This window comes from Rhipicephalus sanguineus, chromosome 8, assembly GCF_013339695.2.
Source record: "Rhipicephalus sanguineus isolate Rsan-2018 chromosome 8, BIME_Rsan_1.4, whole genome shotgun sequence".
NCBI classification, from domain to species: Eukaryota; Metazoa; Arthropoda; class Arachnida; order Ixodida; family Ixodidae; genus Rhipicephalus; species Rhipicephalus sanguineus.
The window spans coordinates 52,519,542-52,546,781 of record NC_051183.1 but is presented as its reverse complement, the minus strand read 5'-3'; the positions used below and the strand labels follow the sequence as shown (position 1 = coordinate 52,546,781).

General features: G+C 44.9%; 2 protein-coding genes across 2 annotated transcripts in view; one reads left to right on the top strand and one right to left on the bottom strand.

Annotated features, from left to right (window-relative positions):
- LOC119402735 (female-specific histamine-binding protein 2-like) overlaps nt 1-27,240 on the top strand; it is a 571,419-nt gene that overhangs the window by 280,669 nt on the left and 263,510 nt on the right. The gene's annotated exons all lie outside the window — the stretch shown is intronic.
- LOC119401888 (female-specific histamine-binding protein 2) lies at nt 11,669-20,477 on the bottom strand. Its single transcript, XM_037668893.2, has 5 exons — nt 20,346-20,477; nt 17,667-17,839; nt 15,033-15,112; nt 13,438-13,524; nt 11,669-11,846 (listed from the first exon to the last, which is right to left on the bottom strand). The coding sequence occupies exons 1-5, from the start codon at nt 20,457-20,459 to the stop codon at nt 11,719-11,721; spliced, it is 582 nt and encodes a 193-aa protein (XP_037524821.1). The 5' UTR covers nt 20,460-20,477; the 3' UTR covers nt 11,669-11,718.

The following is a 27,240-nucleotide window of genomic DNA, read 5'->3' as shown; positions in this document are numbered from 1 at the left end:
GCCCATCCTTTGATGCGTCCGTGCTGATCTTGGTTTCCCTAGCTGGATCGAAAATAGCGAGTACAGGTGTGCTGCTTAGAACTGTGCAGATAGCTGCCCACTCGGCGGTGTGTTTTTCTGTCCACTCGAAGATTGTGTCTTTTTTTATGAGATCTCGCAACAACTTTGTCTTGTCAGTAAGATGCGGGATATACTTCCCAAAGTAATTTGCCACACCAAGCATTCTTTGAGCCGCCCGCTTATCAGTCGGGCGCGGCATTTCTGCTATTGATGCACTGAATGCGGGATTCGGCTTTATCCCGTCTTGACTGATGATGTCACCCAAGAACTCAACCTCTGTGCACGCAAACTTGCATTTGGCTGGATTAAACGTCAGTCCCGCATTCTTTGCTAGTTCTAGCCCCCCCGAAGACGCTCGTCGTGTTCTGCCCGGGTAGCACCCCATACCAGGACATCATCGACATACACGCGCACGCCTGGTGCTCGATCGAAAATTGAACTCAGCGTTTTTTGAAACACTTCAGGCGCTGACGCAATGCCAAACGGCAGTCTCAAGAAACGGTAACGCCCAAAAGGAGTAGCGAACGTACAGATGCTTGATGTGGCCGGATCCAATGGAATCTGATGGAACCAGTGGGACCAGCAGCGCCGTCTTAGCAGCCTCCGTCCGTGGTTCTTTGGTTGACGCTGTTGCCTTCGGGAAGAGCTCGAACTTCTGTTTAAACAACGCCCACTTCTTTGCGATGTTCCCGGACAGAAGCAGCTGATCGGGTGGCTTGAGGACTTCCATTTCTCTGGCTTACTGGCGTAACGCCTCTTCGTTTCTTCAAGCCATTTCGCGGTAGGCCAACAATCGGCCCACTTCTGACACCATGTATCAGTCAGCTAAAGCAGGAACAGAACGTTTATTGATAGCAGCTGTTAGGTTTTATAGTGGCAGGCACGTGCAAGCCAGTGTAAGCGTTGACGTCAGCAGTTGGTGGGAGAAGGTGCTAGTACGCACAGCGCATGCGTATCTTGCACGATACATAAGGTGGCAGCACATCACAAGGTATCTGCTGCGATAGAGATGAGTCGACACTTTTTCTTGACCTGCGGCGCTATGCAGCTTGCAGATACAGGCCGAGATGTCTGGCTGCGATAACATCTTGCACGCCACGCTTCGGTTGGATATTTTGTCTGTTGGTGCTTTTTTCGCCATTCAAAGTCGGATGCACTGGTTGTAGCCGGAGCGATGCGATGAGCGCGTGTACGAAAGGCATATTTTTCTTGTATACGTTGGCAGAATTTGTTCGTAAAATCAATCCTATGATTGCTTCCTGTGTTACCTCACTGTCGAAGGAGATAACATGATGCTAGAGATGTACGTAAAAAAACCGAAGTGCTGATTGTGACGTTAGTATGGGGCACAGAGCATTCTCAACTGCCTTCTTTTTGTTTTAATTGCTCTATTTATTCATTTTGTGGCAGTTTAGCAACTCTCTAACCACTATAAGCGGTGTCTCGCGCATTTCATGGCTATAAAAAAAGTGGACGGGAGTATGTATCTCCAGAATTTATTGAGGCTGTTACCTATCATGATGACCAATAGCTCAGTCCTTTTTTGCGGGTTGGCAGCATTGAACCGCCCATATTTTACGGAATTGTCGTGGTGTCACGGCTGGTGCGATTCAACGATTTTACCCTGCAATATTACATTGTCAACGTGACACCTTGCCCGTAATGTTGAATGCATCTAGTCATTTTTCCGAAGCGGTCTCAAGCATTGGCATGACTCTGAGGTGGAATACTTTAGTCATGCGGAATACCTCCGTTCGATAACGGTCCCAACCCCAATTCGTATCTGATTTTTATTGAAGATCATTTGTCAATAACAGCCTTTTTATTTTCAATGCAGGATGAACGCGTCCCCCGGTAATCTGTAATTTACTCTGTTCCAAGCAAGACTGGTAGCATCCTATTCTCGCAAATTTCTTGATTTCTTTGCCACACCTGAATATATGCGCTCTTGTCTGTGTTTTCTGTCCATTGATATCAAGTCGCTGAGCGCCGGCTACCTGTTCCTACGCATTACATGTCCGACTCATATCGACTTGTTAATGGCGACAAGGATATAAGCTAGCCTTGTTTGTTGTCTGATTTACTCGGCTCTCTTCCGATCTCACGGTCATCACGTGACGCCCAAATAAATAGATATCATTCGTCATTCTCCTCTCACCTAGTAATGGACGCTCATCCGGTACCTTATGAACATGTATTTCAATATCTTTAAGGCGGAAGCCTTAGATGCCTCGTCAAACGCGTAAGTTGACCGGCGTCAAGCTTCGGCCTCGACAGGACTGATGCGATAAATCATCGTCACGTGATGCCACCATGTCACTTCATCTTGACCTCACAGATCAACAAATTTGTGAGGTCATCGTGACGTCACTGTGACTTCACATTGCGTGACGTCACTTGATGCCGTCATTACATGCCACCATCGCCTGGCCAAAAGTAGGCCGATCACGGAAGCAATCCAAAACCAGGTGAGGTGTCTCCGATCCTGGAGAGAGTGTGAAACCACGCTAGGGGTGGAAAGCTTTCATTGGGTGGCGGGACGGGATGAATACATTGACTGATGAGCAAAATAAGACGGCTTTCGCCTTCGAGTCGTCTTAGGTGAACGCATAAGGGAACCTCTGATAATTTTTTTTCCTTTCAAAACACGCAGAACAATTTCTGTCTAACACAACCCTTGCAGTGTTTAAAATGAGTGTTGGTGAATTATAGTTTCCGAGTAATCAACCAATTGATAACTTTCTTTCCAATTCGCAGCTACTCTGACCACCCCATTCCATAGAACCGTGTTGTGCAATGGTATCAATCAGTACTTTTTTTTCCCTTTCTCAAAAACACCGCTCCCCGTGATTCGTAATATTAGTATGCAGGCATGCTTCCAGAGCGGTTACATCTACCGGGAGTGCCACATTTTATTCAATCACTGAGCCATTTAAAATAATAGACAGCGCTTAAGACAAAATTCTGTAATCTAATCTGCAAACATCTCGGAAACCAAGCTACAAGAAAACGCAAACACAAGACTGCAAGGCAAAGCAATAACACGTGGCTTTCGAGAATAAAGAACCGGCAACCATCGTTTTAGAGCCCACGAGCAATGGAGAACAACTGTTCAAAGTTACAATGTTTTGTTTTCATGTATGCACCGCACCTTCTTAAACGAGTGGAACATGCGAAAAATTCAGCGTAGATTTGACAGTTATTTTTGTATGCGAGAAAGTGAACCTACAGTAAATCACAAAGCAAGTCTTCAAAGCATGACTTCAAAGCACGGTGTAAGAATATTCAGGTGTTGATACTGCGCTCGTATAAGCGGCCAGAAAATGTTCGGTCGTCGGTCCGTTGAGCGGTGCGCCATCTAATGGCTTGAGACGGAGAGCGCCCGCGAGTAGCCGAATCACGGTGGTGTTACGTCATCGCCGCCGTGCTCGCCGTGCCCTCTCCTGTTGCTCTCTCGATTTCGCCCCTCGACGCCGCTTGGCGGATGCACATTATCCAGCAAAATGGCACAGAAAAATTCACGTTATCAGCAGCATGCGCGTTGCTATGGAGACGACTGCCCCGCTTTTCGTAGCGCCCTCTGCAAGTCATCTGATAAGAACCCGAACATTATCTGGACGCGCGTGGATTGCGGTTTCCCATGCATTGGGGGAAGAGTGTCATCACCTGAGTACATTCTTACACCGTGCTTCAAAGCAATACACTAATGCCTGGCCTTTGCGATTTAACAAGCCGGCTGCATTCCTCCTGGAGGCAATAAACAATCGACAAGTATCCACAGTCACAAAAGACGGCAGCCTTCTTCAGGCAAGCTTGCTGGAATCGTGGCGCACGCGTATCACACGTTTCGCTTTCAAATACACGGCCTCTAAATATCGTGAAACCTACGGAATTTTATGACGCATATCCAACGTTCTTTACCCTCGTTTCCATTCGCGTGAAAACTACTAAAGAAACCCTACAATGCAAACCGCTGAAGTATGACCTCAAAGATTAAACGACCCGGGTGGGCGTTGTTTTGGAGGCCATAACCTAATCGGAACGTTATCCTTCACAGTCCCACAAGATGACAGCACTCCTCAGGCAAGCTTCCTTCAAAACCTAAGGGAGAGCGTTATCTGCAAGACGGCGGGCGGCCTGCGTTAGCGGCAATGAATCGCCAGTTTTTCGAAACGTTCGGCGCCATGCAGCTGGCCTGCATTCGAGGCACGATATCTCGCCGCGATAACCGCTCCACGCTATGAGTCCGCTGAAACTTATTTTCTTTATTTGTGCTTTTTATTTCCGTCTACGTCGCCGTGGCTTCGGGACTTCGGACTCAACTTTTGCTGTCTGAATTTCTCATAGATCCTCCCTTATGTGCTGAGCGCGGGCAGAAAGTACATGTTTTTGCCGGATGCATTTCCGCAGTTGTCTGGAAACGATCACTCGGATGATTGTTTCTTGCATTACCGTGCGCACGCCTATGCCTGACACGGTGCATGAGAAGGTGCGCGAGAGCTCGCGTCTGCTACGGCTTCCGGAAAAATGACGTGTTTCCGACTCTCTCCTCAGATGAAGTGCTTTCTCCTTCCCCACTCGTTCCTACCACAAAAGCATCGTAACATTTGACATGTAACGCTTTCGTGCCCCGGATTGCAGTCAGAAAAAACCGCCGTTAACGTAAGCTCCGAAGACGTCGCGCTCGAGCGCATTCGAGCGTTTCCTTTGGAGTTCGGAGCGCGCTGACTTAACGCGTTCAATTTCTCGAATGGCTGGGAGTGGTTCACACGGGGAACCTGCTCGGCAAACAAATGTTATGCATTGGATATCCGTATATGATTGTCAGAAATGATACCGTGTTTAATGAACTGGTCCATGGAGCCGTCGGATAAGTGCGACGCGTACAGAAAGATGTTCATGAAAACTAATTCGAGTGTGGCTCGTGCTCTTGCCTGGACCCGGGAACATTTCACTTAGGAAGAGCAAGGAATTTTGTCTTAACGAACCGATCATTCCATAGCACAATTCAGCTGAACAAGTGGCGAAAGGCGGGCTAGTTGGTACATGTCTCAAAGAAAGAATTGACAAGGAAAACACGACATAGGGAAGTCCGCTACCTGACGTCATTTGGTGGAAATGCCAAGTGATCTTTGTTCATTCTTCTTTTATAACTTTTGCGTATGTATCTATTCTCGGTTTCTTCATAAAACCTCACAGATTCCCTGAATAACTAGAAATATGAAACCGACTTAAGATAGTTCTATAAGAAAATCACGCTACAAGGCAAATCAATATCACGCTGGCTTTAAGATTACACATCCGGCTGCATTCGTCTTGGAGGCCATGAGCAATTGAGAACGATTAATCGAATGTCACATAAGAAGGGAGCACACCTCACTCATCTTGCTCGAATCTTGGTTGCGAACAGAATATGCGGTGCCTAATATATATATATATATATATATATATATATATATATATACACACTTTTTTTTTGAAGTAACTTTTTCTTTGAAGTACGCCCCTTCTTGACCCGCGCGGCATTTTGTCGTACATAGGACAGCTGTCCACGTCTGCGCGAAAACAAAGCTACAGTTAGTCACAGGACATGACTTCAAAGCAGTGCAGTCAAGCGTGGACTGTGAGGTTAAACAAGCCACTCCCATTCCTCTTGAACGCAATGCCCAATTGGGAACACGCGTTTCACGGTGACAAAACACGGCATCTTCAGGTAAGCCAGCTTGAAATCATGGCGCATGCGTGTCATACGTTTTGCATTTTAAATGTGCGGCCTGTAATTCTAGTTGAACTTGCGGCATTTTATGGAGCATACCAACGCCCTCGAACCTGTTTTCCATTCGCGAGAAAAAAACAATTTTTCGTGAATGACAAAGAAACACTACAACGCGAAACGCTGAATATGGCCTCTGAGATTAAAAGAGCCGTGTGCGCATCGTTTTGGAGGCCATAACCAATTTGGAGTAATTGTTTTGCAGTGTCAGAAGATGTCAGCACCCCTTAGGTGAGCTGGCTTCAACTCCGAACGAAGGGACAGCGTTATCCGGAAGACAGCGGTCTGTGTGCGCTACTGGCCATGAATCGACACTTTTTCGCGACATGCGACGCCATACCGATGGCGGCATTCCGAATGAGATATCTGGCCGTGATAACTGCTACGCGCAGTGCTTCCACTGAATCTTATTTTCTTTATTTGTGCGGGTTGTTCTCGTCTGCGTCGCTGTGTTTGCGGGACTTCGCACTAATAAATCATTTACTGTCCGAATTTCTTATAGAGCCTCACTGATGCGTTGTGTGCGGGCACAAAGTAGATTTCTTGGTCGTATACGTCTCCGCAATTCTTTCCAAACGATCAGTTGGTTGATTGCTTCTTGGATTACCTTACCACAAAGGTAAATAAACGACCAATTAGTTGTAAGTAATGGGTTACTGGGTGCGTAAAAGGCAAACTGCCTTTTTCTTTCCTTTTGCCATTTATTAATGCGAACGTGTTCCTTGGCTAGGCTGACGAAGGCGCATGCGCGCCGAGCACCGGTGAACTTCGTCCCGGAAAACACGTGACCCCTCTCACCGGAACGCCGGCGCCCACTGCAACTTGTGATTGTTGACATGCATTTGGTCAGGATGATCTCCACAGAAAGTGAAGTTCCGACTCGAACACGTAGGGCGCCTTTATCCGCTGTACCAGTTGGCGTTCAACTTCTGTGGAGAGAGTGTCGCAGTAGTATGCAGATGCATCGCTGCAGTATTCTGATGTGTGCATAGGCAGATTCATCGGCGAACCGCTTCCTTAGCGAGGGGAAAACAGGGGACAAGCGCGTATCGAAACGTGTAGGCTCTACACCCAAGACACCGAAGTCTATAAGGGCTGGGGACAGTAGACACGGAGAACCTGCTCGATAAGCAAATGTTACGCAATTGAAATCCGTACATGACTGTGCGAAAAATTGACGTGCTTGTGGGACTCTTCGATGGAGTGGTTAAAAAGCTGCCGTTCGCGCATAAAGACGTTAGCGGAGAAATAATTTGAGTGTGGATCATGTGGCTGCCAGAAGACAGGCACATCGCTCGCAGCCATGGTAAATGACCTAGTCGCAACGAACCGAGTATTCTATAGGAGAATTCCGCCTCTCGTATTGCCTCATCCTTTATAACAATAAAGGGTAACATGCTTGTAGCCTGTGTACTTAGACTTAGGTGCACTTTAAAGAACCCCATGTGGCCGAAATTTCCGGAGCCCTCTAGTACGGCGTCCCTCATAATCAAATCGTGGATTGGGGACGATCAACCCCAGCACTCATGATTATTATACGTTATAACACTACTGGGCAACACAACCTTGCAGCACTACCCCCGGACAACAACCCAGCCAAAAGAAACGCTTTTGCGTTCTGCTTTCGTAAGAATATCCCTTGCGATCCTTTGCACATTTTACCAATCTATAAAGAGACGCTGAGCGTGATCACTGTCGCATTTTATGGTTAGAAAAATTTTATTGGTTACAAACGATGGTCTAATCGTCAGACATTTTATAGTATACAGTGAATCTCAACGAAGGGCTCAAGAGCTAGGCAATAAAGCGTGGCCTTTGAGATCGGGGAAGTCGCATGTCATTGATCTTGAAAGCCGTAACCAACGAAGGACAAATCTTTTTGAATCCCATAAGATGGCAGCGCTCCCCAGGCTGTCTTAATGTCCCTGGATATTTTTGGGAAAGTACCGTCTTTCTTTTAACCGAGCCGCCACGCCGAGCGCCCTCCTCTCCCGCCTTCCACCTCCCCGCTTCACGGGCCGTCGCCTGGGAAACGCGCGCGTTATCTGCGTGACATAGCATTCTTGATAGGAAGTGGCGCGAGCCGGTTTATACGGCCGGCGCCCGCACGGTGGTCGTTTGGGAGAGGAGATAGATACGGTTTGGACACTTGGGAGAGGAGGGTTGGACACTTGGGAGAGGATATGGGGGAGAGTGTCGCTACTTTCTATATATCAAGGGACTTTAGGCTGTCTGCCGACCCGAGAATGAATCGGCAATTTTTGTAGACATGCGGCGCCATGCAACTCGCGCATGCAGGGCGAGATGTCTGGCCGCGATAGCCACTGCCCGCGAAGCTTTCGCTACCTCTTTTTTTCTTCTTTTTGCTATTCGTTTCCTTAAATGTCACGGTGGCTGCAGCCGATGAGTGCGCGTACGAAAGAGATATTCGTGCTGTACAATTAGGCAGTATCCCTATCAAAATCGCTGCGCTGTATTGTCTTCCATTACCTCTCTGAGAGAAAATAAATTGATTTAGGGAATGCTAGATTTACGTAAAGAACCTAAGAACAAATTTTCACGTTTGTGCGTCCGCTGCAGTGGAACGGTGGTTACGGCACTAGGCTGCTTTCCCGAAAGTGGTGCGTTTGATCCCTACCGCGGCGGTCGCACTTATATGGAGGCAAAATTCTAAATGCTTGTGTACAGTGTGATGTCAGTGCACGTTAAGCATCACTGGGTGGCATAAATTTTCGACATCTCCAGTACGGCGAATCATATTGCGATTTTGGCTCCTGAAAAGTGGTATGTAGTTATAAAAACTCACAAGGTCCCTTACGGATTCGCCTAATGCGGCTCGAATTTCTTCATTTTGTTCTCAGTCGATGTATTGATTCTGCCCGGCGTGCTACGTAGGCTTTCTGCACCTAACGTGGTTTGCCATCGCCTCCATGCTCGGCCCACCTTTGACCAAGGGACGATATCATGTTATAGCGCCATCATGTGACGTCACGTTATGTCGTAGTGACATCGCGATGACGTCAGTAATTTTGGTGACATGTGGTTTCTTAATCTGATCATATTCGGACGTTATCAAGTGATGACAATTTTTCGCATCACTCGTGTTGACGCCGACGATGGAGAACGCCAGTGCCACCAATGGTCAAATTTCGCGTTTTTTGAGAGGCATCTAAGTCTTTCGCCCTAATTCTAACATGCATAACATAGGCGGCAGCTTTATTTTATCCGGTAGTCATAATTATTCATAGTTTAGAAACTTAGGGACGCTTTAGCCATTGAGCATAACGACATTCACATATCGGGGAAAACCTGTCCTGTGTACGCCCCTTTCCAGTCTCCACAAAATCACTCTATGGTGAAAGAGAAAGCAAACCTACAACCCAAAGCCCTGAAGCGTGGTCTTTGAGATTAAACGAGACGGAGGTGCATTGTTTACCAGGCCATAACCGACTCGGAATGATTGTTTCACAATCTCCGAAGGTGTCAGCACACCTAAGGCAAGCTCGCTTGAACTCCGAATGTAGCGCGTAGTTAGGAAGACAATGGCCTGCCTGCTTTTCGGGCAGTGAATGTGCAATTTTGGTAGACATGTGGCGCCATAGAGAGCTCGCAACATTCCAAACGAGTTCTGCGGCCGTGGTAGCTCCTGCGAGCGATGCTTCGGCTCAGTAATGTTAAAGGCCAAAGTCTTAGATGGTTCAACAAACGCGCAATTTGACCGTCGGCATCGGCGTCCCGCGGCGTTGGTGTCAACACAAGTGATGCAAAAAGCATCATCATGTGATAACATCACCGCATGACGCCCCCATGACATCACAAATCGCCACATATTCTGACTTCCAATAACATTATCGTGTCGCCAACACATAACATCGTCGCCAGGTCCAAGGTGGGCCGATCACGACTGCGCTGCAAAGTCAGGTGAGGTGCACAAAGCTAGCAGTGCCTCCGATCCTGGGAGCAGTTGGAAACCAGGATAGGATCAGAAATATCTAGAGGGCAGTGTGCACGTATATCTACTTAACGAAGAGTATTTAGCGGGTATACGATAGCCACTCTTTAAAGAGCAGAGCGTGGACGCTTGATGCTCAAAAATGAAGAGCAACATCTGCACATATATTATGTACATTCATATCGCAGCATCTCGGCATATTATATCCATCTAACAGAGTCGTGTGTGATCATATTATATACACCTAATGAAAAGCATTGCGTGGACATACGATGTCCACTGAATGAAAATCAGTGCGTGGAAAAATGATGTCCAAACAATGATTAGCATCGCGTGGAAATTTGATATCAGCGCAGTGAAGATCAGCGTGTGGACAAGTGACGTCCACTCAGTGAATAGCAGGGTGTGGACATACGATGTCCAATCTGTAGCAGTAGCCTGGGACATGTTCAGTGGGTTCCGAGCGACCTTTGTAGACCTTATCAAAGCCTTTTTGACAACACACCCACAAGTCATACTGTAGCGCGACTGGAAGGTGCTCTATAACTCCAGTGGTGTCGTGTGCACTCCGGCGGGAAGCCTGGTGACAGTCTCAAGTGGTGGCTTGGTGAGTTTCGAATTTGCGTGCGACGTCTGTCAACCACGAGAAGCCCCTTTTATACTACCGCCTGTACACACTATACAGTTGGAGTAGAGTTCATTGTAACAGGACAGCAGCGGTAAAACGAAAATGATGTCGACGCACTCACGTCGACGCCTAATGGCACATCTCCGTAGCGACGACTAACGCCCATGATCATGACCTAAAGGGACGCTAAAGGCAAATAACAATTTATGTAGGAGTGAAAGCTGAATGTATGACAACGTCTAAAACGGCAATATTATCAACAGCAGTGCCCTACTTCCCGAGAAACTAAGCTAAATCTATCACACGATGAGCACCACCAGGGGACATTTTGGAAGTGATCCCGATGACGTGGGAGAGTCTGAATACAATTAATCACTAGTAATCAAACTAGCTGCAATAAAAAAAGAACCTTCCGTGCATCAAGAGACGTAATAAAATGCTGCCTATTCGTTTGTTTGATTCATGGAAAAAAGAACCTCTTTGGCGTTGTCATGGAGAACGGCGCGCATGGTTCAAAAGTTCCGTTTTCGCCGAACTGCGCATCGCCCGGCGCCCTGCTTCGCTCAGGCGGTCGCGTCTCAGTAGTAGTTTCGGTATCGCGTACTGCCGCGTGTGTTTTGCACGCTCGTGAAAGTCGCTCTGACAGAAAGTTCGACAAAATACCGCATGCATGTGATGTCGCCGGATGCCCGAATGGTGCACGCCGCCAGTGCGCGCCGCTGCTCATTAAAGGTGGGCAACGTTGGGCAGGCAACAGTGACGTGCGAAATACCGCTTTCAGGCGTGTGATTTGATGTGCGCTAACGCGATGCAGACCACTAAAACGCGATTTTATTTCAGAATAAGCACTTCCCTGGCATTAAAGTAGCATACGTGGTTTCTGGACCGCTATTTCAACAATCAACGTCGACTTAATATTTGACTTTAGTGTCGCTTTACCCCTGCGGTAGGTGAAGTTCTTAACATATACGTGGTGCCATCTCCTTGCGCGTTGCCTGTAGGATGTTTTTTTTTTTTGTTTAAACAGGATGGCTTCGTCGTCCTCAATGTTTCCAAGAAGTACTCAGACCACTTCATGATCCGCGTCGCCTCCGCTGTCCATCTGATGCCCGACTGTGGACTGCCTCATTTTATTACGGAGGCCACGGGGTAGGTAGCGCACCTTAACCTGTCGAACGCGCAAATGAAAAATGACAATGGCAATGGCAATGACTAAGGTAAATGACATTGTCGAATTTTACTGAAGCTCTTCATGCACGTGATGGCAATATCAGCATTTATTTTTGAAAGAACAATATACCTTTGTTAGTAATAAGTGCCCTCGCACGCGCTGGTGTATACGTCGCGTACATTCATTCCTGCAGCATATTCATTAAACTTCTCCAAACAACTGGCCGAAACGTTCTTGTAATCGGTAGCCCAGAGTTCGTAACCTAAAATAAAGTAAAAGTTAGATATTATTGCCAGAAAAAGGGAGAAAAAGCTTCTTTACCTTGAATACAAAAGTCTACTTGGACAGTTAGAATGAGGCTGGCTTTTGCAAATTTAAAACCAAGATGAATTGTGGAACATTGTATATCCGTTTTTCTTCCTGACTGCTTGTCAACAAATATTTTAGCATGGAAAATGAGCATGGAGAGATAATCACGCCGAAGGGTGCAGTTACCCTTAACCTAGGACTACGCGGCATCTAGGGAGCTGGGCAGGTAAATAGCGCGAAGCCTACGTGACTGGACCTAGTGAGCTACCTGCCGTTGGCGCATGGTCGTATGGCTGAAAGAGGCTACGCGTACGGGTTCGCACCTATCTCCCACGCCAAGAAATTCACCCAGGGCCATCCCCACTTTTTCTCTGTACTCATATACTCCCTTCAAATCTCTTCATGTCCTCTGGGATAAAGATTATTATTTTTTAAAAGACAATTAGCGCACCTTAAGCTATACGTCTTTTGTCGGAGTTACCCCAGGCAATCGCGATAAACCATTTCATCGATAGCTACTGCATGAAAAGTGGCATGAGTGCGAACTTGAAGGGTTCTGATAATTTGTTTTTATTTACAAGTACTTCTGTCTCTAATTTGAGACAAAGCAGGAGTGGGAACACATTTTAGTACAAACAACAAAAGAAACAAAACGCTAAAATTATACAAACGGATACGGAACATATGATATGCTTAAATTATACAAAGAGATACAGAAACATATGATATGCTTACATAACTGTCCAACAAAATCATTCATCACGTGTGAGTACAGATGCTGATAGGAACACAGAAAAACAACAACCGCTACGAAAATACGAAACAGATTAAAACATGTTAGAGTTAGGTAGTTTCTCATAGAAATCTTCATGAGTCAATGCGAAAAGTGAACCATCCAAGTTGTTCCAGATTTCAACAGGGGACGGAAAAAGCGAAAATTTAATATAGTCAATGTGTGTCCTGAAAGGATTAATGTTTAGTCTGTGGGTTAGTCTAGTGGCACGCGCATTAGCGGGTATAAAAGAGAAGGGTGTCTGAATACCGGATGTCGTGCGGACGATCTTGTGCAGCAAATTACGCGTTCGCGTTTGCGCCTATGCTCCAAAGTCTGCAACGGTAAGATGTGAGCATCTGATGAAGTTGAGAAACTGCTATCATAAGAACCGAAGATGAATCTGGTAGCTTTTTTTCTGAATTGATTCTAGCTGCTTTATATAATACGTAAGATGGGGACACCCATACAGTTCAAGCGTAATCTAATATCACACGAACTAGTGATCTGTAGGCAGTTAGTTTACCTTCCAAGGTTGCATTTTTTAAAGTTCTCTTAATGTACTATTGTAATTTAATGTAATGTAGTCCCGAAGTGTTAAGCATGCCATGTCATTTTAAACGTTTATCGAGATTACACGTGAAAAAGCGCATATGTGAGGGTACATATCTTAGGCTCACAAAATGTACGATGCACTGGGTAAAAGCTGACAACTCGGTGTCTACGTCATAATACTATTGTGTTCTACAAACAAGCCGCTGAAGTTACCTACCCTCTTCATTTCCGTCTGTACCCGGAACGTAGACTACATCGCACTGGTCATCAGAGAATGCAAGGACGTCTGTGAAAGTTTTCCCATCTGCGAACATTAAATTTAACGTTATGTGCATAACTAAGAAAGAGCATGTATTTGCATATATTTCTTCACGCCAGAATAAATATTTTTGCAGCAGCGATAGAATAGATATTCTAAATGCTAATTTTATGTGACACTGCATATGATGTATGATCAAGCGCACTTTATTGATTATAATACTATAATTCACAGTCTGAATACTAGATTTTATAAGCGGCTTTCCTAAGTGGCACTGCACTGGGACGCACTAATCTGCGTGCAACTTATTTTACCCTGCTGGCCTTGCAATCTGCCCTCTCAAGGAATACCTGCTGCGTTACTAGACAATGGCAGTTACAAGTACTTTGTTTTACACTAAAATGCCTCTTCTGCCAGATAACTAACCGCAAGTCTGATGCCTGCACTTGTTCTTTTAATTATATTTCCCGGCCAGATTTGCTGCTGCAACCGCAACGTTTTCTTAAACGAAGGTTCGAATATTAAGCGGTGCAACTTGGGCACGCCACTCTGGTGATTCGCACGTTCAAATAACATCGTCATCGTTATTAGTTCACTTAGCTCAATCATTATATATAAACACGATGGAGAAAAAAAACGAGGTTAACTTGAGAAGCAGGAATACGAAATTGTGCCTAATGCGAGATCAAATAGTGCGAGAAAGCAAATTCGCCGCACAAGTCCGACTATTTTTATCCTACATGTCGGCAAACGTGACTGATAGGAGAGCATGATTAAGCGGTTTTCTTATGCATGTCCAGGCGGAATAAGCTGATAAATAATTAAGATGGCCGTCGAATCTAAGCGATCGCGTTCATAATCTAAGGGATCGCATAAATATTTCTATCCTTTTTATTGGCTGAACATAATTGCATTTTGGACAGTTTTAAAATTTGTCACATTTTTAGTTGACGTTTACTCGTAAACTCTTAAAGCTTCACCACAGCGGCGAATCAATGACAGTGACAGTAAAATATTTCTTCGTAATTTATCTTCGTGTAGCATGATCGATATTACCATATTACACTTTGATATTGCTCCTAATGAGTAATAAGAATGTCTGATATTCTCGAATGAAGAGGGAGAAGAAACAAAACTGCACTAAGACCTACACGGCATCGCGCAATGCTCGTTTATAACGTGTGCTGGCGCGCCATTTCAATGGTGGTGCAGAGTCGCTGAGTACCCAGTGGAATATGGAATGACTTTATCTACTAGTTTCCCATAAATTTCGCTCAGACCAGTGTAAACACACCGAACCTCAGCAAAAACGCCGGTGTTCTTGCAGTGCGTTTGAGGTAGATGCTTACGCCAACTCAGAAGGAGCACCTTCCGTCAAGTCTTTTAACCTAAACAACCATCAGTTCATTTCAAAGTTTCTGTTAAGAACTTTGCTCGTCTGAAGCTAATTTTTATTCATGCAAATGCTGCTGGCGGTTCAAAGTAGCACATATACAGTCAAATGTACTTTAAAGAGTGCAGTTAGAGATGCACGACAGCGTAGATAAACTTACCCTGCGTCTCGTACAGAAAGGCGTTTTCCTTCTCGTAACCGTACATTTTAACAGCAGTCACTTTCTCAAGTAAACCTTGGCTGAAATTTTAGTCGAAGTGGAGTGCAGAGCTCATTTAATGCAAAGTAGCAGGAAGCAAACACAAACTACGAGAAATCAAGAAACACTGCTCCTATGACGGCACAGTATAATCAACTCTATGTAAGGAAAGCAATCAGTGTATTCGTTAGGTGGCATAAACTTTCGAGTGTGCCGTTTTTATAATAATATTTAAATATGGCATATGCACTGAAATTTTAAACACGGCTCGTTTCTGTACTATAGTCACAGTGCATTAACAGTAACATAGGCTAAAACGTAACTTTTGAAGTGAAGGTCAAATGGACTCTTAACAAACACGCAATATTGTACAACAAAAATACGGTACAGATGTCGAGATAAAACCCAAAATAAAGCTTACCCATTTACCCTACCGTACCACACACAATAACGATTCATTACTGCGCAAAGTATACACAAACCCAACTAAGGTAAAACTGGTGTATACCCAGGACGCATAGGGCTTTCGTTCTTCTAATTTTATTTCACCAGGCATATCAATCACCAGTGCTTGTTGCTAACATGTATGGCCACCGCTTGTATAACGAGAAGGTCGAGAGCTTCAGCGAATAGTTTTGACGTCGTGGGCTGTCACTTACATACAGGCAGTCGATGCCCATACGCGAAATCGATCTTGAACAACGCAGAAAATTGAATGCACTCGGGTCCTCAGTGTAGAAGATTGAATGAACTCGCGAGGGTGCTACATTTAATATCGTTTGCGTATTCCTGCTCTTCTTGATGGTATTCATGCAACCAACTCATTCTGGGCTATCAAACGGGTAAAAGGGCGATATTCATTCGGCGATCACGCAGCACAATTACAGAGTAAGCTGGATGAGCGGCCTTCATAGAGCTCTGTAAATTCTCATTGGCCGACTCGACTGCGAGTACAGTTGATAGGTACCTAATGCGCCATAAATCAACGCCACTTAGCTAATTAACGAAGTACAAACCACGCCATAATTAATCATTCTGCGATCTGGCAAGGTACCCACTGTATGTCTGTAAACCTACCTTGCTTCGCTGCACACTTGTTGATGCTGCTGCTGATAATGATGAGGAATTATTGCTGATCACTTTGTAATAGGCGGGAAGATATAGGTCCCCCTCCCCACTTATTACGCACTTCACGTTGTGTGACAACTAGTGTGATTTTACTCTTCTTCGATTTAGGTGTACGTTAAAGAACCACAGGTGGTCGAAATTTCCGCAGCCCTCCCCTACGCCGTCCCTCATAATAATATCGTGGTTTTGTCCCGATAAACGCCGACAATTCTATTACATTTTACTCTTCTGGCAGGCAATGTTGAGCCTGAGAAGTGATTCCTAGCCCGACATGATGCCTGTGTGAAGTCTTTTTCACACACACACACACGCAAAGCTTGAAGCAGTGGCTTTGGCTTTGTGCTGTAATAGTCGACTGCCACGCAGAGGGCCCTGATTCGTTTCCACCTCCAGCCCTGTTTTTTTTTCCTCATAGTGCGCGATAGCTGCGCCGAAAACCGGCGGCGACGGCGTACAACAACGCGACCAAAATCGGTTGTCCTGAGCTCACAACAGCTTATGATGTAATAGAAAAGTCACAATATTTGAGGCACGCTCATGTTGTATGGAACTGCTACCATTTGCTCAGAAGCGTTCTTTCTAGCAGATAAGGGGGGGGTGTGTCCTTGTTGTGTTAAGTAAGATTATCTCAAACAAACTTTTTCGGACGTTGAATTTCACGTAGGGGAGACGTACGGCCTAGCTCATTATACAAGGCGATAGGGTATACATCAAATTTGTATACGGCATCCGGATACTCAGCCGGACATGAATGTGCGAGCTTGTGGTGCCCTCGCTTTAAGTCATATGAGCACACTGTTACAAATAAAAGAGAACGAAGGGGCGTGGGGCATGCGCAACAGCCACGGGCGTTTGCTCGTTCAGTCGTTCTAATCCTTCGATATAGACAGTCGGCCTGGTTCTGTTTCCTCTTCGTCTCTTCGCTACATTCGTACTGGTGCCGAAACCAGGGAACGAATCATGGACCATTAGATCCGGGAAGAACCAGGGACCATGCAGCACCCGAAGTAGTAGATATGGGTGTAGAGTTACAATAAGATGACCAATGCACGGAAAAGCGTGTATAAAATGTTAGAAAATATACGTGACGAGGCACCATGTAGTGTTTAGCTTTTACATTTAGCAGACGTGACAGGAGCAATATTTAGGCAACGGTTATAAACATGATGTAGCCCATTGTTTAACCTACCATGCTGAAATCAAAGGATGAACAGGCTGGTGTCTTCGATGTCTTGCTGCGATGTTTTACTTTTTTTTATGGTAACACTGCGGCCTAATAGAAGTAAACTTTCGATTAAGTTATAACGTCCGGCTCTTTCGACCTTCTCATTCTGTTGTAGCTTGCTTCGAAGGAGATTCTAACAATTCTTTAGCAAATATATTGCTTCATGCTTGGCTTTTTGTGCGTGCTGCTGCGAAATACGGAATCGGGAGTTCGAAAATATGAAAAAATACCAAGGTACTTACAATATTGTGTCAGCAGTGTTCATAAGCACAATCAAAGCCTGAATACTCTTCTCTGTTTCGTTCACCCTCAGGGCCGAAATACTCAAACAAGTAAATTCATCGCCCCACACTGGGTCATTCGTATAAGTGGCTTTTACCATCTTGTAATTTTCCTGAGCGTCGGATTTGAGACTCTGAAACGAAATATAGCCGATTACACTGTGGTGTGAAGTCACATTGTGGTGCGTCTTTGAAATTAGCTTATTCTAACAGTTTTAGTTCATTCTCACTATTTATTACGGCCACAACTAATAAATATAATGTGATAATCACGTCACAGTTTTCAATGGTTAGTCAAAAAGCAATCGGCCGAGTTTCTTTTCTGAGGGCTCTCGTATCCACAGAATGCTTCTGCAACAAAGGCGACTTTGCACTGTCTCCTGGATCGACGGTGCGGGAACCTTTCTGCACTTCACGTTGTTTTGCAGTGCCTCGGATAGGCCCACTTCGTCATCTGATGACGCCATCGGTGCACGTCATGACATGATTATTTTTTTTTTAATCCCTCGTGTTGATGCCGATGCCGCCGACACCGATAGTCACATTTCATATTTGATAAAAGAGGTAAGGCTTTCCTCAATAACATACCTGACATTACCATACGGACTCGAGCTAGCCGCTGCTCGAAGACGTTGGTATGTCCGGACAATGTAATGGCAGCCGAATGTGCAAGATACGCTGTAGCTTGACAACACTCTGAAGCCGCTCACAGGCTGTCGCTAACGATTCTCGGAACGTACGAGAATGAGCCCGAGAAAAGAGGCGGGCAAACTACCCAGGTACTTTCAACTTCAGGGCACACCTCGTGAGTTCATTTCAGCCTAATCTTACGCTCACTTCAAGCCACTGCTGTGCTTTCACAAAGATTTATCTTTTACTTCTACAGCGATTACATGTACACTCTTCGTTACTTTTCGCCATCGCCGTCACAGTTCCGTATAAAGTCGAAGTCAACAACGCTGCAACGCGCGTCGTATGTCCTACGTGGGAAGGAAGCGTGTCAGGGCAGCTGACAATAGTGGCTCATGAGCGGAGGGAGATCGATAGCTCTCTTTCGTCGAACAAAAGGCCAATGGAGAGGTGGGGTTGAGGGAGAATCTCGGCTGCGTCGCTGCGGCTAAAAGTGCGTGCTTTGAGAAGCAGGGCACGTATGTGCATAGGCGTACGCACTGGGGGGGCAGGGGGGCGCGGCAACTCCCCCTATTTATCTAAGAGGGGGGGCGCAAAGTCAGCCCCACACATTCGCATAATAGGGAGGGGGGCGCTGCGACTCGGGTGTGGGGGCAGTCAGCGCCATAAACTGACATAATTGGGAGGGGGGGCGCTGCGACGAACCTTACCTTCCCCCCCGAAGGGGAACCCTGCGCATGCCTATGCGTACGCGCACCCTAATTTGACAGGGTTTAGCGCAGAACTCATACCTTTGTGCGTGGTGCGCTCTCAAGTTCAGTGCTACATCAATGGGGCAAAAGTGTGTACTTGTTTCTTTCACGGCTCTGGTATTACACTCCATCATGCAATGAAGGTGTCGTCAAATGCGGTGCTGTATTCCTGCGCGCTCTAGGCACATTGCAGTTCTGTGAAGATCGTGCGCTGGACTTAACGTTTGAGATAAGTTCACGTTTCCTTTACTTTGCATGGAGATTGCATCAGAGCGGTGATAACTGCAAAAAAGCCGAAAAGAAGCGAGCATTTTATGCGCACGCCTACTTTTCGCAATACCTCATCGTTTTTCACATATTAAGGGCAAAAGCAATTATGTATGAAGCAACAAGAAGTAGTGCACTCCGGATCTCCTTACACCTGCTAAGAAGATTTACCGCGCAGCTGAATCTAAACATTCGGGTACCTGTAAATCTCGGCGTGCTAGGTGTGACCACCTTGGGCGGGAATTAATATCATTCCTTCTCAGTGGTAGACCACTGCACTCGCCTAGCCAGCAGAGCCGCTATGACTTGGATAGTGGGGCAGTTTGTTATGAAAATGCACCATATGGTGTGCCCTTTATAGATTGCAGGACAGTTCAGGGGTCGGGAAGCGTGATTTGCATAAGAAATTGAGCTGGCGTCACAAGTTTGTTATCACGAACGTTATTGCGGGTATTGTAGTATTTATTACGTAAGTCATTTGTTGTGGCTCTTTCGGCAACCTTTCTCGGCGGGTTAGAATTCATACACCTGCATGATCACGTACCCCTTATTAGCATGACTGGAACATTATTCCCTGTTGTTCGTGAGAGTGTAAAAATCGAGAATGGTTTCATAAAATGAGGTGACAAAGGCTTTTCAAACTAAATCTCGCCAATCTACGTTACCTATATATTTGTACATAATGTAAAGTATGAGAACGATGTGTTTTGCTGATTTTTTGCAACGAAACGTTCCTCCGTAATCGGTTGAGTCCCGCCTCAAGGGCTCGACCAACCAACCAATCTTGCGCGTTGTCTACTGTCTAACACACCGATATGGAAACAATCAGAACTAACCGACCGACGTTTATTTTTACCTGAATGGTGACATATGCATCACTGAATACGGGGGGAATTAAAGGGTGCGAATTCGCGGTGGACACATCTATTGCCTTCTCACTGCAACACGTTTCTTCATGCAAGGATAATAATATCAGCGCAAAAGTATTTACCTTCCACGCGTCTTGCTGTGCACCATACTTCGCTTCATCCGCCCATATTGGCTTTTCTGCCAGAACCTCGGTAAGAGCGGCGAACAGAGCGAGAAAGAGCACGAGGATCTTCATGCTGACTGCCTGCGATGTCCCGTCGGTGGATGTAGTGTTTGGCAAAGAGGTGCTTCTCTATTTATACTTATCCGTATTGACGCTTAACAATGACATTACATGCAAACCCCACCACAAAGATCGATTAGCGGCACTGTACTGTCTGTAGCTTTATTTGACGGCTCAGTCTCCCCACTGAAATTATTACACCAGACGCCTGTCACAAATGTAACGTTTATTTCATTTTGCACGTATACCTGCGCTAGCGCCTTCTTGTATTGCATGAATGTTTCTTTATTGGCTTCTTTACAGGACTAATGTATTAGATATTAGCCACGCAACCCGTTTTTGTACGGAAAAGGTCAAGAAAGACATGACAAAGCAGCCTCTATGTCCAGCACGTTTTTTTTTCCGCTACCTTTCCTACATTCCTTCTCTCACTCTCCCTCTGTTCTTTATAAATAATCTGTACTTGCTAAGGATTACCGAGTAACAATAGTTTCACAAAAATACACGAAAGACTCACCGAAAAAAAATGATTCACTGCATAATAGACTAGTTGGTCATCGTGATAACATAGAAGATCCTCCTTGCACAATTTAACGCTTGAAGCATGAACGGGATTATACGGAAAAAAAAGAATTCGTCAGCACTTGCCTTATCGGGAAAATTGCATCAAGGGAAGGTTGGCGTGTGCCTTCCAGACGTACTACTTTCCGTTCTTTCTTTCTCTCGTTCTATTCCATTGCGCAATGCTCCCATCTTAACTCTTTCCTTCTTCCATGCCAGGAGCTGCATCTAACAACGAAACACAAGTCCTCAAGATTTCCGTTCTTTCGTTATTTCATAGCGAGGGTCTCATGCTGGCAGACTTGATGCATTCAGGGAGTATGCGAGTGAATATTGGTCAGCCGCCAGTTCGTCAAAAGTTCATGTGCCACGTGACGCCAGCAGGCGGAAAAAAGAGTGTTCCACACTCGCCGTCGTGGCTACGAGCGGCGCTGCTTAACACTCCCAAGTGTACATGCACAGATATACCCTATAAAGTGAACGGGAGCACGACCGCCACTGTCGCTCAATTGGTAGAGCATCGGACGCGTTATAAGAAGGTTGCTGGTTCGCTCCCTGCCGGCGGCGAGTTATCTTTTTGTCCACTTTAATTTTGTTCAGATTTATATCCCAATTACTACAAATAACAAACGACTAGGTGTAATTCTTGCCCGTCTACGTTTCTCTCTGTCGTCGAAAATGGTTCGCCATTTACAACATTTGAGAGCCGGAGAGCGCCTAGCTGGGCTAGTTGATACATTATTAGGATGGGAACAAACAGCGCTAGAAATGGGAGGGTGATAGAACAACAGACGAGGCCTTGAGGTCTTGGTCGTTCTTGCACCGTCTCGGCTTTAGCGTTGCTTTTTAAATGCTAAGCATTTCTTAGCGAACTTCTGCGATGAAGTTCGCCGAAATCATGTCGTACATAACATGCATGTCATGTATGGCATGATTTACATACCACGCTCACGGTGCACTCGTGCCGTTTCGCCCGTTTGATATACACCAAAACTGGTATTGCGCGATGTGGCTGTATGACGAACATAAATGACAGATGGTAACATGAAAACCATGACACGCATATCATGTACGACATGATTTACATGACACGCTCATGGTGCACTCGCGACCGTTTGGCTAGCTTTATATATACCAATATTAGTATTGCGCGACGCCACTGTATGGCGAAGATAAATGAGAGGTCGTAACATGAATATCATGACATGCATGTTATGTACGACGTGATTTATGTGACACTGTCATGGTGCGCTTGCGACCGTTTTGTTAACTGGATATATACCAAAATTGGTATGTCATGACACTAGTGCGTCATCAACATAAATGACAGGTCATTCATTGTATATTCCAGAAACTACGTTTCATTAGCAAGGCATATAGCGCATTGTACATGCGTGATGCCTGTCAAACATGCGAAATCTAGTGAACTAGATGCCATGGCATGAATGACTTCACTTGTCTCAACGACAAAGAAAGTGGTGTAGCAGCTCTCTGACGGCTCCTTCGTATTACATCGATTCCCACAATGTGTGGGATCTGCCTTATTTTTTTCCCGGTCTAACCTGACAAAATGCTTCACAAGGAACACCCGACAGCCACCTTTGTCCTTATCAGAACTAAAAGCCATTTCTTGCTCTCTGAATAAGCGCTGGAAACTGGCTCTCCTCTCAACATATTGTAATAATATAATCGTATTTGATCCATAGAGAGCTCGTTGGAATTATTTAAATAAATTATTTTCTTCGGGAACTTTCCGCTGATGGCTTACATAACTACTTAAACGTCTCGACACTTTTCACGCACTGCAACACGCAGCCACTGTTAGACTTGAGTGAACTGCGGTGATAGATTAAAGAGTTTTTTGTGAATACTGAAGTAGCTTCCCTGCAGGTAGGCCTTACATACTATTAAAGAAAAGGTTCGATAAATAACCATGAGGTGCGTTCAAAGTTTAGTCAAACCAGCAATCTCCAAGACATTTACAATGCAATTCATCACTGGATAATTTTCGAACGAATCATGGTAATATTAACCGTATCATTCGGCCAATTTATTTCACTGAAGGCCTCTGCCAGCGATTTCCTCTAACTACTGCCTCGCGCCAGCTCTACCAGTCTTACGCTTGCGAAAAGCCCAATTTTAGACACAACATCAATTTCTCCTTAGCAAGGCAACACCTTTATTTTCTCTTGGCAATTTGTATTTCTTTTGGTATGTATGAACAAGTGAAAATAATAGACCTGATTAGTATTCTTAAGCTCATTATACGTACAAAGCGAAGGGAACGTGGCAAATCCTTTTGGTCGGCTTTAGTACCCACGGGCAGGGACGCCACTAGTAGTAGTGGCGTCCCTGCCCGTGGGTACTAAAGCAGAGACGCCACTACCATAAAGCAGGTACCGCCACTAGTAGTAGTACTAGTGGCGGTCCCCAGCTTCAATATAGAGCAGGTCAGTTTAGTGTACGTAAGTGCACAATAGATCTGCAGTCATAGCTGCATATGTACCAGATTATCGACGTCGTAGAGAAAGTGAAAGTTTTAACTGATTTCACATGTTCAAATTGATATAGGTGATTTTCAGGACAAGTAATGCTGAAAGCACACACGAACAAACCTAATACAGTCAAGCCAATGTATGAATGCGTATATCTCAAACCCAGCCAAATTGATTGAAAAACTTACAGCTGCAGTGACCATAAAGCAGGCACGACAATAAAAACGGTGATTTTTTTACATTGTTCCAACGTTCAAATCGAACACTGTCTACATTTATTGCTGTTAACACATATATGCGTGCTCTGAGTATCCCTTGAAAGAGGATCCCCACGAATGCAGAACACCTTGTCATAATTTCGCCACATGAACCAACAGCACATCGAGCTGCCCAGACTTGTGCATCAGGATTGGATGTTGCTTTGGCCTATTGATTTCCCTGGTGTACATTTGTACATGTGTGTGTATTCAGTGTGTGTATTCATTGGTTGGAATGCGAGAAACACATTGACCTGTTGAATGCCACCAATCAAAAGAATGTACGATGAAGCAAACGTTTTAAAGTAAATTTTAGCTGGTGGTGAATCCTGGTGGCATTCTCTCTAAAGCTCTGCTACGATTCGTCACAGCCCCTACATTCAATACGACAGTAGTACACCGAAGTAACATTTCAGTCAGAAGTTTCCAGAATCATAACTTAATAATAAGTGGCTGTTAATATCAAGAAATGTAGTATGTAGAAGGAGGCCCTATAGTCGACGGTTGTATCAGGTACTCCTGTAAAAAGTAATTATGACAGTTTACAACTTAAAGAAACAGTAGCATAAACTAGCATTTAAGCAAAAACAAACAGTAAACCTGAACAGAACAAAATGCACAATTTATTAGTTAAATATTACGGTTTCGGCATATTATATAGTGTTCAATGAAAATTGTCATAGTTTTGTCCACTATTCCTTACCCAAAGCTCTACGATTGGTAATTCTTCCAGTTGTACAGAGAGCTTCCCAAAGCTGTAGTTTGCTGTACGCAACAGTAGACCTCCACCATATGGCAAATATTGGCTAATCGCGAGCATAAAATGACGTGTAATACAGCTTCATGTGATCGTGTTTTGATGTCAGGTACTGTGCAAAATAGATCTCTAGGGGAACACCTGTAATCAGCGGCTGCCACAATTTTTTTTTAATATAATGGAGTACAGTAATGGGAACGCCATTTTTTTTTGCAAACGTAACCGCATAGGGTTCACACCCGTATGTAGGATCACGCATCCTTGATACATAGGACATTCATCAGCGCTAAATTTAAGCACTGAAAATATAAATTATGAAAAGGCAGCAATTAGGTGCCAGTATTTTTATAACGCGATGTTTTTCATATGTTACGTTACATCACACTCGGTGCAACATAGCTGCATTCTTGTACGCGTGTTTCATTTTTAGCTGTTTTCCGGCTGATGATTCGTGAGTTACTGGAAGCGCAATTACTGACTGTGGTAATGGTGACAGAGAAACATCTGATCTTTTGAAAGCACAGAGCTACTTAGACACATCATAAAAGATGTGCTGAGTCTTTGCAAGAATAGCAACTTTTACACGGCCTTTTTCAGGAAACGTTTTAGCTGGAATAAAAATAATAATAAAAATTTATATGGGTGACGAGAATGTCACGAGTATCATGTTTCCAAATTCGAAATATGGAAATATAATGCGAATCGAACATTTTTCGAATACGAATACTAACGCTACTCATTTTGAGTTTTTTTCACCAACCAGACAAGAGAAAGCAAACACTTTGTACAAGAAATCTATGCATTGTGCAACACTATTGCTTTACAGTACCACAGAATCAGAACCTTGTATAGGGTAGCCGTGTACAGCAAGGTTGTACGAAAGGGAAGTGAGGAGAAGTGATTCGAGGATGACGAGAATGGGAAGGAGGGAGGGACAGGGTAGATCATAGCATAGTCATGTATGGCATTGGGCAGGCAAAACCATGTCTTTCATACCCGTGTATAACAAAAGGGTGGGAAAGAGATTTGAAGTTTAGGAGGAGGGAGAAGAGAATGGGGAAGGGTAAAGCATAACATAGCTATGTATGGCCTTAGGCAGGCAGAACCATGCATAGCACAGCCACCTATAGCAAGGTGGTGGGAATGTGAAGTGAGGGTGAACAGGAAGGAAAGGAGGAAAGGAGTATGCTGCCATCATATGTCTTCTCATGTCACGCTTGGCGTCACGCAGGCAAAATCATGCATAACATAGCCAATTAAAGCAATGGGGTGGAAAAGAGAAGTAAGGGTGAGGAGGAGGCAATGGAGGGAGAGGTAAAGCATAGCACCGCCACGTATGTCGCCACGCAGGCAAGACCATGTACAACATAGCCATGTATAGTGTGGTATAGTCAGTGTGCGGGAAAGGGAAGTGAAGGTGAGGGGAAGAGCACAGCATATCCGTGTGGAATATTATATATTATAGCAGTTGGACGAAAACGTGAAAAGAGGATGAGGAGGTGTGGTGTGAGCTAGAGGAGGAGGGAAAGATGAAGGGGAGAGGGCGCCACTGCATCACAAATGAAGGCATCGCTCCCGCCATGGAGGCCTATACTCGCGGACAACTTTTCTCGGCAATGAAGGGAAAGCTACCGAGGCGGAGCTTTCGCACACGTACTCCTACGCGAAGTAGTCTGTTTTACACCGCTGTGGAAAGTGATGGCTGCGCGCGATCGGCGTTTCATATAAACACAGACGCCACTTAGCGTTCGAGGTACACCTAAAAGGCGCGAGAATATCACGCGTGCAAAAACGCAAAATGGCGGCGTATGAATAAAAACAAATACAAATATCTGACATGTGTAAGCTGCATCATGTGTCAAAAAGCTACATGTAGAAAATAAACCAGTTTAGTTTTTTACATCTCACGCAGAAAATACGGAAAGAATTGCGGGACAACAACCATTAAATGTAGGATACGCGCGATTTGACGCTGTAGCCTATGTCCGCTTCATTGCAAAGAAAAGTTGTTCGCCAGTATAGGGGGGCAACAGCCTTCCAAGCGCGCCCTTCCCGCCTGCTCGCGGGTGATACCGAAACGGTGACGCCCTCCAAGCTGTGCGTACTACCAGCGGTAAATGGTGTATATAAATAGCTCGCCGTTAGTATTCTGGAGGACGTATTGCGCGCGGCGGAATTTTGCTTCTCAGCACCTCGCATCACAGTGCGCTGCAGAGCGAAAGTTCGCAGGTCCGAATGCCCGGTTACGAGCTCGGAAAATAAAAATTTTTCTTCTGAACAATTTTTTTGGCTTATATATATATATATATATATATATATATATATATATATATATATATATATATATATATATATTGTATCGGTGCGCATCGTCTCCACCAAATGCAACAGGCGGGTTCTTCTAAAGAGGTTCGGCACGGCGCCTGGCACAAGGGTCACAAATGCGAGACAGCGTCAGCACAGAAAACAGACCGAGCGCGCAACACACGAACGTCATCGTCTTCACTCTCGCTGGCACAGAGCGGGCGCCGATGCGCACCGGTACAATATATATATATATATATATATATATATATATATATATATATATATATATATATAATATATATATATATATATATATATATATATATATATATATATATATAATGCACATATACGGCACATGACGGTGACGCCGACGGCAAAAACGCGTGAGAGCGCCCATATAATTGCTATCGCAA

Bases quoted from the DNA above. Each gene is read 5' to 3' on its own strand.
- LOC119401888 (XM_037668893.2), bottom strand. From the start codon at position 20,459: ATGAAGATCCTCGTGCTCTTTCTCGCTCTGTTCGCCGCTCTTACCGAG. The intron at 15,113-17,666 runs GTAAGTACCTTG...CTAAAATTTCAG, and splicing joins AACACTGCTGACACAATATT to CCAAGGTTTACTTGAGAAAG. The intron at 11,847-13,437 runs GTAGGTAACTTC...ACTTTATTTTAG, and splicing joins TACAGACGGAAATGAAGAGG to GTTACGAACTCTGGGCTACC.